This window comes from Agrilus planipennis, unplaced genomic scaffold (assembly GCF_000699045.2).
Source record: "Agrilus planipennis isolate EAB-ADULT unplaced genomic scaffold, Apla_2.0 scaffold212, whole genome shotgun sequence".
Lineage (NCBI taxonomy): Eukaryota > Metazoa > Arthropoda > Insecta > Coleoptera > Buprestidae > Agrilus > Agrilus planipennis.
Window position 1 is genome coordinate 60,981 of NW_020439461.1, and position 13,736 is coordinate 74,716.

The 13,736-nt window shown below is 33.1% G+C and overlaps 2 protein-coding genes across 2 annotated transcripts in view; one reads left to right on the forward strand and one right to left on the reverse strand.

Moving 5' to 3' along the window:
* The window catches only part of LOC108741484, a 52,831-nt gene extending 44,622 nt beyond the window's left edge, over positions 1-8,209 (forward strand). Inside the window, exons 2-5 of the mRNA XM_025979040.1 lie at positions 6,760-7,001; positions 7,458-7,594; positions 7,709-7,873; positions 7,930-8,209. Coding sequence (XP_025834825.1) covers positions 6,760-7,001; positions 7,458-7,594; positions 7,709-7,873; positions 7,930-8,209 — 824 coding nt within the window. The remainder of the gene's footprint in view (positions 1-6,759; positions 7,002-7,457; positions 7,595-7,708; positions 7,874-7,929) is intronic.
* Positions 8,210-10,469: 2,260 nt separating this feature from the next.
* LOC108741515 (general transcription factor IIH subunit 1) lies at positions 10,470-12,873 on the reverse strand. Its single transcript, XM_018476340.1, has 8 exons — positions 12,545-12,873; positions 12,300-12,472; positions 11,877-12,244; positions 11,589-11,820; positions 11,316-11,528; positions 11,026-11,251; positions 10,793-10,968; positions 10,470-10,726 (listed from the first exon to the last, which is right to left on the reverse strand). The coding sequence occupies exons 1-8, from the start codon at positions 12,696-12,698 to the stop codon at positions 10,607-10,609; spliced, it is 1,662 nt and encodes a 553-aa protein (XP_018331842.1). The 5' UTR covers positions 12,699-12,873; the 3' UTR covers positions 10,470-10,606.
* Between the last annotated feature and the right edge of the window lie 863 nt (positions 12,874-13,736).

A 13,736-nucleotide genomic window follows, 5' to 3' on the forward strand; every position in this document is an offset into this window, starting at 1 on the left:
AGGGGCAATTTTCTGATTCATGGCTCCATAAATCATCAGAAAGATGTATCCGTAATGCAAATGTATGCGTTTGGGGAGGTATCGAAGAGAGAGAGAGAGAGTGAGATGGAGAGCAGAAGGCGGAGGAAAGATGAAAAAATATCGTCGTGGTATAAAGTGTATTATAAAGGAAAGGCATCAGCCGGTCATTGTAACTTCGGCTAGAATGTGAAAGCTTCTGCGGTTGTTACATTTTTTGGCTTTGACTCTCCACCGCTGATAACAGAGCCGCTGCAAACTTTCCGAATCTATCTCGCAACATAAATCATTACTTTTGTGAGAAAACTGAATATCATTTTTCGTTATACGTGGACTGTTACCCGATTTTTCTCGTTTTATCATTCACTGCTTGTATTCGTGCAGCGATTGCTTTTCGGTAAACGATATGCGGCGATTCCATTGGCATTTCTTAACCAAAACATTAAAACTGCTGAAAATGTATAGTGTGTGCAATATTTTATAGATTGAGCATTGTTACTGTAGAAAAAGGAATCGTAATTAGGTCCAAAGGGATTTAATACAGACAAATACTTTGTATATGAATTTCATTCAGAAAAGAGTATCCAGATAATTGTTTCACTATTCATATAAAGACGAATTTTGTGGAGAAGATGCCTGGTATCAGTTGGTAATGATACTGATGAAATCTGTTTTATCGTAAAGTGTCTTTGTACAATACGTACTTATAGAAATCCCTTTCGTAAGTACTATTTTCAACAACCTGCAGCACGTCTTCTGTATTGTTTTTAGTAGTAAAAGTTATATTTTATATTTTTTGAAAAAGTTATTAATTTATAAGCTCTGGTATAATTATATCGCAGCAACAAAGCTAAAATAATGTGATCAAAAATGATTCATCATCATAAAAATGTGCTCTGTTACCGATGTCACACATTTAAAAACATTTAATAAAAATTTCAAAATTCAAACACAACCCTTTGAAATTTTTTGTTGTTATTGTTGGAATAGCAACTCCCTTAATCCCAGTGTATTTGCATTTATCTATGTGACCGTTTCTAGTTGGAAGATAATCATTAATTAAGTAAATGTTGAGACAGATGTCGTCGACAAGTCCCGGTCTATTTCCACGGAAAACTACAACGTTTCCAGAACATAGTGGTAACTTTTGGACCGCAAAACTCGAAGAAAAGGCACACACCCGCACTTGGTAGCAACCCTCACCGTTCCTCCCTCCTACCTATCGCTCTTGGCTTTCTGGTGGTGATGGTCACAGTTGTTGTAGTTGTTCAGTGGACAAATTGGACACAGATGCTGCAGCTTGTTGTATGTTTTAACCCTCTCTCGTGTGCCATTACAACCTTGCACCCCCGCCATTCTCTCTCTCTGCCTCTCTCTTACGCTCCAAGTTTCACTCTTTCACTAGTTGGTCAGCAAACTCTGGCAATTTGTCTTGTTTACTTTTTGTTAGTATCAATTAATTACCGAAATTAGTTTGTTTGCCAACTGGCCGCCGTTACTGCTTGTGTCGTTCCCTCGAGATGTACAGGGCGAACTTGTTCCGATGGCTAAATGAGGCTAGATAAGATTACAGGCCGAAATATAATAATTTTACTAAATAGATTGATGTATGAGAATAGAGCAAATAAGAAAAAGTACTTAAATTGCCTAGTAGCTACTTCACGTTGTCTTTTTAAGAAAATAAATTAAAAAATACCTCAAACAGTCCTGGAAAGAAAATTGTACAAATAGTACGATCATCTGCTAATAGAAATTGAATAGAAGAATGAACTACATGAGTTTGGAGAGGCATATGAGAAAAAGACGACTATCAAGTGGACAGAAGGGGCGATTGAGAAATACAGAAGAATGTGAATGAAAGAGTGAAAGATATCAAAAATTAAATATATATTAATGAAAAGGGAGAGGAATGATGGAATGGTAAATGTTTAAGGAAAAACAGGTATGCTAATAAAGTGGAGATACAACGAATGTAACAAGAAAGGGATAAGAATATAGATTAAAATAAAAGTGAAGAATGAAATTCAGTATGATTAGGGATGTGTATGTGTGAGGAAAGAGTGGTAGGGAGTATGGATGTTATCAACCATTAAATTAGAAGTTAAGAAGGGCATAAGTGCTTTGGCAAAAAATAAGACATGCAGACAGGACGGAATACCAGTAGAAGAAACGATATATTAAGCGAAAAATTACTTGAATGTTTTAAATATTAAAGTAAGTAATAATCAAACATTTACTTTAATTTCTACCTACTATCACCTATGCGTTTCAAACTGTTTCCTCTTATTGCTTGCATATATGATTTCTAACGTATTTCCTTTTAATTTTTGAATAGGGGCCTGGCATTCAGCGAAAATTTATCAACTGCAACATTTACCGATTTATTTTGTATTTATTCGGAACTTCGGTCTGTTTAAAATATCGAATAATGTCGAGGATATTCTCTGTATACTATCATATGTAACATACGTGACCCAGACGCTGTCTCATTGGAAACCCAGGTCACGCTCGTCGGAAAAATCATGCAGTTTTCATACTTGATTTACGTTTGATTCGAAACGATATCTGCACTGAATAAAGTGCAAACTTAAAAAAAACGTACATACATATGCCAACACGTATATGTACATTTTCGAAGAATATTTCATATTCCAATAACCGCATAGTACGAGAAACTGAATTCTCTGATGGTTCTTTAGGTAGAGAGTCAAATCTAAACAGTGTTGGTGAGAACTGTTTTGAATTGTTTTTACTAGCACTCCGCTCTAGTTTAATTTTTTTATGATTGATATCATTCGAGTAATAGATACCTAGAAACAAAAATGTTCATGTACATACTGTAAAGAGATTTGACCTTAAACCGATGTGTAATGGCCCAGAATTAAACAATAGTCAATCAATGAACAGCATTGAAAGTTAGCATTGGTTAATATTAGATGAAGCCTATGGGTACCATAAGTAACTTTTACTATTTACCATTATGCAATCTTTAATTTATTTGTCACTCTTGTAATTTTCTTCCGTTTTCAGTTCTGTTTCACTATTTTCAACAAAACAGCTATCCCTCTCCTCTACATAGAAACTAATTCCGATAAGATAGTGATTAAGTACTTAAAACAATAGTGCCCATTATCTGCATGAAATTTAACACAGCATAAAAATAAAGTCATCGACAACGGTACCCATCTGGCCAAAGCTGGAAGGGTTTTACCATATGGTTTTACGTCGTACATTAACCAGATAATTAGTGTTGTGGGATGAAGGAATGAAGCGGAAGGCACATACACAATCCTTTTGGAGAAGAGACCAATCAAGGGATTGATGACCAAAGAAGAAGAAACGTTAATTAGCCGCGCTTTTGAAACGTGTAGGCGAATTTGAAAGTAACCATTTATTCAAATTGGTTGCGACATCTCTCTACATAATATATAATGTATTTCGTCGATACAAATACATATAAAAGGTATTTTTCCAACATGTTCAAAAGCCTTTGGCCAATATGAACTGAAGCGGAAAACATTTCAAGATGTCAACTTCACCTATTTTTATTAAATTTAGTCGTAATACGCTGATGGGCAAAGGATTCAGACCAGGACTTCATTCTTTTGATGTCCATACTTTGAAAGACATTCTATTATATGAAAGAGGTCAGTAAATCTTTTGACCAGGACGCTATATGAATTAATGTTTTCAAAGAATCGTGTTCTCGTGTTTCTTTTTGTCTTTTTCTTTACATATTTGCACAAAAATTCATGGATACCCTTTTCTCATAAAATTTGCACGTAGCTAAAGAACGAAACAGAAATCAAATCTGCCTTTTTGTGAAATGAACTGTGAATCACTTTGGATTTCCTTTCTAAGAAATTTATCATTTCTACTAAAGAATTGTCGATTGCTTTAGGAGTTGTTATTAATATTTTACTAGAGGTTCCTTCTTTATGACACTAACACTGAATATGAAATTCAGCAAACCAGTAAACCGAAAACAGAATTATCTTTTCCTAAAATAGTGTACTACAGTCGTTTCTGGGCTTATGCAAACGGTTAACTGAGAAACTCGAAAAAAGCTCGTTGAATCGTTTGCTTTTGTTGGCGAAAAAAAGGGTTAGAAGCATTTGAGATTTGGCGGATGATACAAATACCGTGGATACAATTGAGATGATATTTATAAGAAAGTATTACGATGATGGAACACCTTTTGAGACATTATACATAGACATATTAGAAACAAAAATAGGAGTAAAGGGAAGACTAAAAATGCTTCCAAATGGTTAGAGATATGAGATGTTATAGTTTTAGGGAAATGCGAAGATTGATTCGACATAAGAAGCAGTGGAAGAAAATTAACTAACGCATCTACTTCCGATATCCACGATGCCTTCGTTTAATTAAAAATTAGTAATAGTTTGACAAATTGGCCGTGTTGAATAGATGAATATTCGGTCAAAGGCCTTAAACGGTCATAGATATGTTGTGGTGATGTGATGGCTGTGACTAAATGCCCGCAGACGGAATCATTAGGCTAAATTAGGTTACAGTGTGGAAGAACGTCATAGTTAATATGCAAATGCTATGCGCCATTGACAACGGTACCATCCGTTCTAAGGATAGGATACAAGTACTAGTAATTTATCTAAAATACATATTCTCAAAACTATTTCGAATATTCTTCTTTTAAAGGGTAAATCAAGGGAAGAAGCTTTGCGACGCAAAGCAAACAATGTCAGAAGAGCGGAGAGGGTTGGAAACTTTGTATTTAATTACACGTCCGACTAGAAACACAATAAGAAAATTATCTCAACTGGCGCTGGGAAACAAGAGAACGAGAGTTAGGTAAAACACAGGGAAGCAAGTGCAGCACTGTGCTTGTACGTTTGTGTGTGTGTGTGTGTATGTCTGCGTGTTGGTTCATATAAATCTTGAGTTCGATTCCGCGCTACCTTAGTTAGCAGTTTCGGAGTGGATAATCACACTTTTGTTTTCGACTCTCTCGACTATTATTAGCCTGTTATTTCCTTAATAGCACCTTCCTTGTCTACTCCGAGATTTATACGACCAAGACGGAGCAGAGGGAGCGTAGCGTGAATAAGAACTTTACTTACAATATATGTATACCTTTACACAAAATATATAGATACGGTAGTTACAAAACTGAATGTAGTCCTTTCTCTCATAAACTTTTCTAATAACCACATAAAACCCATCTAACTATGCTATTGGGTAAACTGTAACATAAATAAGGTGCGCCCCATAAGTATTTTCTTCTACCAATTTGTATTTATCTGTTCTCTGTAGGCACTTTTTACTTTTTGAGTACAAGATATGACTAACACTGAATAAGTTGATCAATCTGTATTATAGTGGTGCCATTTCCGTCTAACAGTAACGACATCTTTTATGACATTTAGGCACCAATACGCATACATTACTGCATACTAAAACCAATACAACAACAATGTGAATGAAATACATTGGTGTTGCTACCATTTTATTTGGAGAACGGTTAACACCGTGTTGACCAAATAAGCAGCTCGAGATGGCTACTGATTTATAAATACCAGATATTTATTAGAAAAGTTGAAACTAGAAAATGGAGACTGTGATACAGGAACAAATAAAATAACAAGACATTCATGAAACCTGCAATTTTTCTTACAATTTACCTGTAAAGTTCGAGCACATACTTGCTTAAAAATTAAAAGCACATATTTTTGGGTTACGTTTTCGACCCAAAAAGCTCAATGATCATTTAATCCTAATTTAATCTTGTAATTTTGGTGAATACAATTTTTTCTTGGACAGCGCATTGCATTGTCCAAACAAATGATAAATTTTGTTAAAACTAGTTCTAATTCTAATTCTGGCAAGTCCTCAATTCAAATGTTTCAAGTTTATTTTACGGAAGGTGTGGTAGGTCCAAAGACAAATTTTAGGAGGAAGAACGAAAAAAATCATTGACATTTTAAAGTTAGTTGGGCCAGGGCAATCTCCTCGTAATCATTTACCTCTCTGTGTCGAACTGAACTATTTGGCGTGAAATTCCCTAAGCAGGATGCCTCTTAGGTTCCATGAAGGCCGTTTCCTTTGTAATCTGTTACATATAAAACAAACTAGCACTCGGCTCGTTAGTGTTAGTTTTGGTAATCATTGGTGACAATCGCAGAAAATGCTAGTTTTAAGCAGGACCGCCGTCTTAACGTTTTGTGTTACAATATCGCATCTTAACGTATTATCAGTGAGTGGCACGGTGCTCATTAAAGCAGGCGTTTCGGAGGACCACGCCGAACACAAAAAAGCAGACGTTTTTGGAATTTCATCAAAATTGGGTTTGTGATTTACTGAAATAATTCTAACACTAAAAGATTCAGTTAAAATTAGAATGTGCTCTAGAATATCCATTGGTAAAACGGTTTACAACAGTATAGTTTTCATAATATTTGAGTTTTTTAATTGCCTAACAGAATTAGATTAATCTTTGCCAAATTAAAGCTTTACCCATTGGATTATACGCTTGTTTTCCCTACACATCCTTAGAGCATTTGTGAAAATATTATCAATATACAACACTACAATAATAGCTACAATTTTACTCACCATTCTTTTTAAAATAGCTGTAAAAGCCCTTACCGTGAATCTGGAACAAACGTTTTTCAAATTATTATCAAACTTTTCAAACAAAGTCTGCATTAAAAATTCATCTAGTATGTTTTGTATTCAAATTATGTCTTTTTTATTAATCAGGCGCAACAGATTTTCAAGAAGCACACGGTCACAATATAGAAGGCGAAAAGAAATTTGTACAAGCCGAAAACTCTGGAAAATTCAACGAAGCCGCAGGCGAAAAGAAAACGCAAACGGACGCAGCAAAATTTTCCGACGAAAATTTTCACAAGCAACAAGGCGGTTCTACTGTTGATACCGGAAAAAATACGGCTTACAAAAAGGGACATCACAAGGCAGGATTTCACAAAAGTTATAACAAAGTAAGAGCAACAACAAAATAACAATCATCAATGTGGAGATAAGATTCGTCATTAATCTGCGTTTATCTATAGTGGGTAAAATTAATTCAAAAAATTAATTTAATAATACAACGTGGAGATACATTCAAATCTTAAACCCCCAAAACTCTCAACACAAGAAAAGTCTGAAGTCCGCAAATTAACTTGTGAATCTTGTCAAATAGTTTATATTGGCCTAACCACGAGAAACTTTACTATACGTTTGACTGAACACAAAACCAATTGTATTGCATCTACGCCAATAATTTAAAACTGATGTTAAGTCGTATTTGATAAAGTTCAAAACGTACAATTTGCCATTTTTAGAAAGCTAAGAAATTAACAAACACAAACAGTTTAACTTAGTTTCCTACTTGTTAATTACTGATTTTAATCAAATCAATTAGTTATTAAACGTATGTTTATTATTTTAAAAAGGACGAAAGCGGTAGCGAAAGCAGTTTCTTCGACGACGGTAGCGATGAAGGAGGCCATGTGTACCGAAATAACCAGAAAGGTCAATATGGAGACCAAGCAGCCCATCAAAAACATGGAGGACATTTAGATGACAGAAGGTAAATTCAATCAAAATACATCGGAAACGTACTTTTTTCTAATTCATGGTATTAATGCTGGTGGATTTGAGGAAAAAGATCGAGATCACAAATGTATAATTGTAAAATCCGTAGGTTTGAAAATGAAAAGGAAAATCGCGGAGCCTACAGCAAAGGGGACATGTACCATAAAGATTATGATGACAGAAAAGCGCATGATACGAAAAAATATTACGATGGGCACGAAAAAGTAGAAAAAACAGGAGTAAATGACAATCATGCTCTAAGAGGGGACAAAGGGTAACGTATCATTCCCTAGACTTAACCCAAATCGCTTTCATTTTAATGTTTTTCAGTTATTACGAAGAAAAACACATCCCATATACACATCACCATCCCCAAGTGCCACACGTATCCCATGACCCTCATGTTCCGCATGTACCCTACCACACCCACGATTACGTACGACCTTTACCAGCGGAGAAAACCATAACAATTTACGAAGATCCCAGAGTTTACGTGAAGGGAGCTGCCCACGATAGAGCCCAAGGAGATAGAAGCAATATTAAACTTGATATTCGGCCTCCACCACCCGCATATCATTATGATGATCCTGCATACGATTATTATTATTAATAAATTATTTAGTATTACTTCTTTTGTGAAATTTGATGTTTATTAAGGTGGTGATAACGTTTCTGTTGTAGCCCAGCCCTCTTTGTTCCGAAAAATAGCATCCTGTTGATTTCCACAATTTCTTAATCTCGAAAGTAAAAAAGATCTATGTAGTAATTGATCAATTTTTTAAATTTGGTGTAACTAATTTCTAAACATCAAATCGTATGGTGCAATCATTTTCTAGTATAAAAATTTATATAGATGAATTTGATCCATATTACCAAATTGTGTCACCAAGATTATCCTAACATTAGTAACTTTTATTTTTAGACTATATTGACTGGATTTAAAAAACAATAATTAGGTACAATAATTTTTACGTTATATATACTTTCTATATTATAAAACACAAAATGAACAAAAATTATTTATTTTGTACATAGCTAATTTTATATTGCCTAAACAGAAAATAATAAAGCAGCTTTAATCTGTAACCATCGAAACTAATTGTATTGTTTATTAATTTTCACTGATTTTTTGATTGGTGCAATATGAAGCATTTTATAGTATTAAAGAAATAAAACCATGTTGCTTTTCAGTGTTTTAATTTATTTAGAGTTTTACTGTACAATTGCTTCAGTTTTTAGGCCCAAAAAGCCGAAACAATTGTAGAGCAACCTGATTTTATTTCTTTACTATTATTTATTAATAATCGTTTTCGGATATATCTAAGGTGAAACATTTTTAATAGAAAGAAATTAAAGTATTAGGACAAATACTTTATTATAAGTAGATTACTAAAAATTAATTCATTTTAATTAATGAACTTCAGTTTTTAATTTCGTTTTAGAACACTTTGTATAATCTATAAAGTTTTGATTCAGTTTTAGACTGGTGGCGTCCTCTGCTGTTTGGAGGATGAAGTAGCAACACAAATATGCTAGGATGCATTCTGTATCAGAAAATTAGAAAATTCAAATTCAAATTCACGGACGATATTTTATAACAAATTTTTAAACAAATTACAATCTAAATTAGTTGCTTTTTCTTAACAACAAGCTCAAAATTTCAGGAATATTAATTTCTATGATAACTACTGCTCAGATTATTAAATTTCCTAACATTATTTCATTATCTATTTAAACTCAAAATTTTCCTAATACACTAATTTAAATTAACTTCATTCATTCTTACTGTACATTAGCAGAAATTGTAATATATTTAAACTTTACTGATATGTAACTAATTAACAATTCCTAGACTTGATACATACAAAGAATATTTATTAATTTCGAAGTCAAAAAAGTTAACTATTTACACTCAAAAACAGATTACGTACAAATTAAGGATAATATAAACCAAACAGTATGTAATAGTAACTAATGTAAGTGTTTTTAAACAATTAACGATGTATTTAACTGGGATAACTTAATCTGATCTAATCAATTTTGTTTTTTCTTTTAAAAGCAACCATAGTTACAACTACATAGGTATTTTGGTACATTTATATTGTGAAAAAACAAAAAAAAAACAAGAGTAAAAGCACTGGAATTTTCCCAAGAAAATGTGTAAAAGAGGTGGCCTACCTTGCAAGGACTCTCAGAATGCTAAAAACATGCTGCTGCTTGTTCCTAACTATTTTCAAGAAGCACAAATACATTAGCGAAAAATGTTGCGTACTGATTTAAACACACAGAACTGAATTAATTTAATGTTTAAACACTAAACAGATCAATTAATACGGACTTTTCGCGTTTAAACATACAACTAATACCGAAAACTACGAATAGGATAACTTGATGTTAATCACGACGCAGACTCGATATAAAGTATTTTCGCGGACGTCCACGAAATTGTGCGATAAAGTACGAATCTTTCTCCCAATATTAAAATAATTGCACCAATTGTATCGACTTGAAAGATCCACGAAGAATTTAAAGATATTTATGAATTACGAAATTATTACACTAGTTAATAAGTTCCGCAGAAACTTTAATAATACAATATATTACTACATACAAGTAACGCAAAATAATATAATGCTATAGCTAACTGCATTATTTGTTAGAAACAAATTAATAAGTTGAAAATACAATATTAAACACGAACTAGAAGTATTTTTAATCAGTTTACGATTAACTTTTTCTTTATTTTTGAGTTTTCTCGACATATGGACACATGTACCTTTCATTTGTTACCATTGTATAATAAAAATTGTCCATCTTTTATAAAAAAAAAATTAGAAGCATACATAAGCGAACAGAAAACTTATTCAGGGAATCATAGTTTTTATTAAATTATTAAGAATTACAACACAATTACACGCCACTTTGGCACTGACAAATTAATACATGAAAATTACATAAAGACAAAGTAAATTATCTACAAATTAAAAATAATTACAGGAATTACAGGTCATCTAATATTCTTGATCTTCTGCCAATTATTAAATTTTTGATAAGAGGCATTAAGTAACTGGTTTAAATGTTTTGTTAGATGATGGGAGAGGGGGGAAAGTTCCCTTATCAACTTATCCTTCAAAAAATACACCAAATAAATGTTTATTTTAGAAAAAAGCTTTAAAAATAAAGAAAATATTACCTCAAAAGGTTTTAACTTGGCTGCATGAAATCTTTGAATAGCCTCATGCATCTTGACGATTTTTTGTTCTAATTGGGGGGTAGTTGGAGGAAAACATTTCCAAAAATGACTCAACAGTTCACACAATGACAAATACAAATGTCTTACTTCTTTTTCAATATCAGCTGGGACCAATTCTAAAAATTAGTCACATCAAATATTGAATGGATTACAATGATAAGTAAAACACTTACGAGCTAAGGACTGCTCCTGAAAACCCCTCATGAGGGCTCCACCAGGCGATAATTCGCCAAGAGCGCCTACGGCAGCAGCTGGATTCACAAGAATATTGCTAGGTTGTCTTGAATTTTGCCACTGTTTTGTTTCTTGTAAAACAGCTCTCGTTAATATGGCAGCTTCATTGGGTGAAAATTGCTCAACATTACCACCCGGCATTGGACCATGAAGGTACCTTTCAACCTAAATTTAATAAAAATGTTACTTGTTTCGATTATAGCTAAAATAATTAGATATAGACATATACCTTTGATAAATTTAACTGTATTTTAGAATTATCACTCTTATCGTTTGATATTTCTAAGTCCTCATACGTTATCTTCTCTTGAATCCTCAACTTTTTGTTTAAATGCTCATCACCTTCAGGCCTGCTATCTTTCACTTTGGCACTAGTTGAACTTTCTTGAAGACCATTCTGGTCAGATGTTTGGTCCGTTTTATTTTTTGACGCCTTAAGTACCTGTGTTAAAACTTAGCATAGAATAAAGAAATAATTTTTGCGATTCTTTAAAATTGGTACCATTATAGAATGCTGATTAAATCTCTTTATCATTGCTTGACTGACGGTCCCAAAGGTACCAGGTAGTTTTTCGACTTCTGTACCGTAACCTTCGTCGAGCGATTTATCTTCAAACGATGTAATATCGACGAGAGGATCTTTAACACCGTCTTGTATATCTCTCTTCATTTCTTGATCATCTATTTTACCACACTCTGTAAATAAATCTTTACTCTCGGCATATTTTCGGTCCCTGAAAATCACAAAAGTAAGCAAATTACTGGTTTCTTCAAATGTCTTAAAAAATACCTATGAAAGTAATGCGACTGAAAAAATTTGGTCCAGAATTGTGCCTCTGACATTTTTGATGGAACATGTTCGATATATTTCTTTTTAACAGCTGGATATGTTTTAAAAATAGACTCGATAATATCGGCAGTTATATTATACTTTAAACCGTTGCAGCCATCTGTTTGGGGTTTAATGTCAGCCAAAAAAGCCCCAGAGACTCCAATTTCTTGAGGCTGTGTGTTCTGCGCCTTGGTGTACTGAGAGGCGTGTTGAGCCCAAAACTCTTCAGAAGTAACAATTTCAGTCATAACCAAGTCCTTATAGAGCTGAAGTAAGGCCGGATTGGATGATAGCAATCTATTCTTTTCTTCTAGCTCCCTATCAACCTACAAAACAACAAATAATAGACAAAGATATACGGAACTATTAAGGAAAGTTTACTTTTCTCTTAAACTTGGGCAAAAGGGTTTGTAGCAGTTCTTTAACCCGATCTCTGTCTGCTGCTTGTGCTTGGGTCCCATTACGATTAATAAAATGAAAAGTCGAGGACACACCATTGTGCAAAACTACCTGAAGTTGAACCTTGGCTTTCCCCTCAGGAGATATCTTTTGTGCTAAACCAAGAATAAGTCTCCACAACTGACATGACAAATAAAATGTTTACTTAGTGTATATCAATCACTCACTTTTGATATCTGAATAATGATGTGAAATCGAAACAGTATCTCGATTTTCCATCATCCACGCAATCCTTTGATCCATTAAATATAGGGTACCGTCGCCCTTTTTGTACCTTACGTGTGGCACTTGTAGTAAAATTTCCTCACTAGACGTAGTCATCGTAATTCTTCAGTTACGTTCACATTTACTAGTAATACAATTTATACAAACAGCAGATCAAATAACATTTATTAATGAAGTAGGAGCAAATAATACTATATTTAAAAATGCTATTATTGAGATTACAGTTAGGGTTAGGTTTGCAACAATTTTTAGGTTGGAACTTTAAGATGACTTTAAGGCTGCGTTCGAAATTGGTAACCTTCACTTGTATGCGGTTCAGTCGTAATTCAGTTGGCAGCATTGAAAACATGCTCAAATGTTCAAATTTTAAACAAATGAGTTTAAGACACGATACAAAAAGAAATTAGAAGAATATTTTTACAAGAGTTTACGGAATAGATATGCTTTATATGCTTATATAGAAGTATAATAAATCATGTACATTCACTGACTATTAAACTAGTGAATTAATTGAAACACAAGATTTTTTTACATATTTGAATAATTTAAGCGTTTCTCATTATAAATAAACTATCAATAATTAAAATATTAATTAAATAGCAAAGGAACATCACCACAGTTACTAATATTAAATGTATTTTGTTGGACTTACCTGTATGATTAATATTCGCGTAGGCAAAATTTTCTTTTGCTAATGAAATTAGCCTGCTATTAATGCTTTAACAGGACAATTGTATCTTTAAACAAAAACTATTGCGTATAATTTTTACTTAAAGCGTAAGTTTTTTTATCATTTTACATTGAAAATGAAAGATATATAAAAAAAACAAAAATGCAAAATAATACTGAAGTGGGGGAATCCTAGAAATGAACTTTTTCTGCTATAATTAACTATTTAAACTTCTCGAATATATACACATCCACGGTAGCATGTAAATAGTAAACCTTTTGTTGACTAAAGCGCGCACCTTATCAAAATTTTTAATTTTAATTAATAGGTTTCGAAAATAGTAATTAATAGCTGTGCAAAATAACGCCAACTTACAGTGTCCAAAGGATAAACTTAAACAATACATTATTAAGTTTTGATATCCAGAATATACGACAAACAATTAGACATTACTGATATGCATG

Excerpts from the sequence above, each read along its gene's own strand:
- LOC108741515 (XM_018476340.1), bottom strand. The coding sequence starts at position 12,698 with ATGACTACGTCTAGTGAGGAAATTTTACTACAAGTGCCACACGTAAGG. Across the intron at positions 12,245-12,299 it reads TGCCCAAGTTTAAGAGAAAA|GTTGATAGGGAGCTAGAAGA; the intron begins GTAAACTTTCCT and ends GTTGTTTTGTAG. Across the intron at positions 10,727-10,792 it reads CCAAGTTAAAACCTTTTGAG|GATAAGTTGATAAGGGAACT; the intron begins GTAATATTTTCT and ends TATTTTTTGAAG.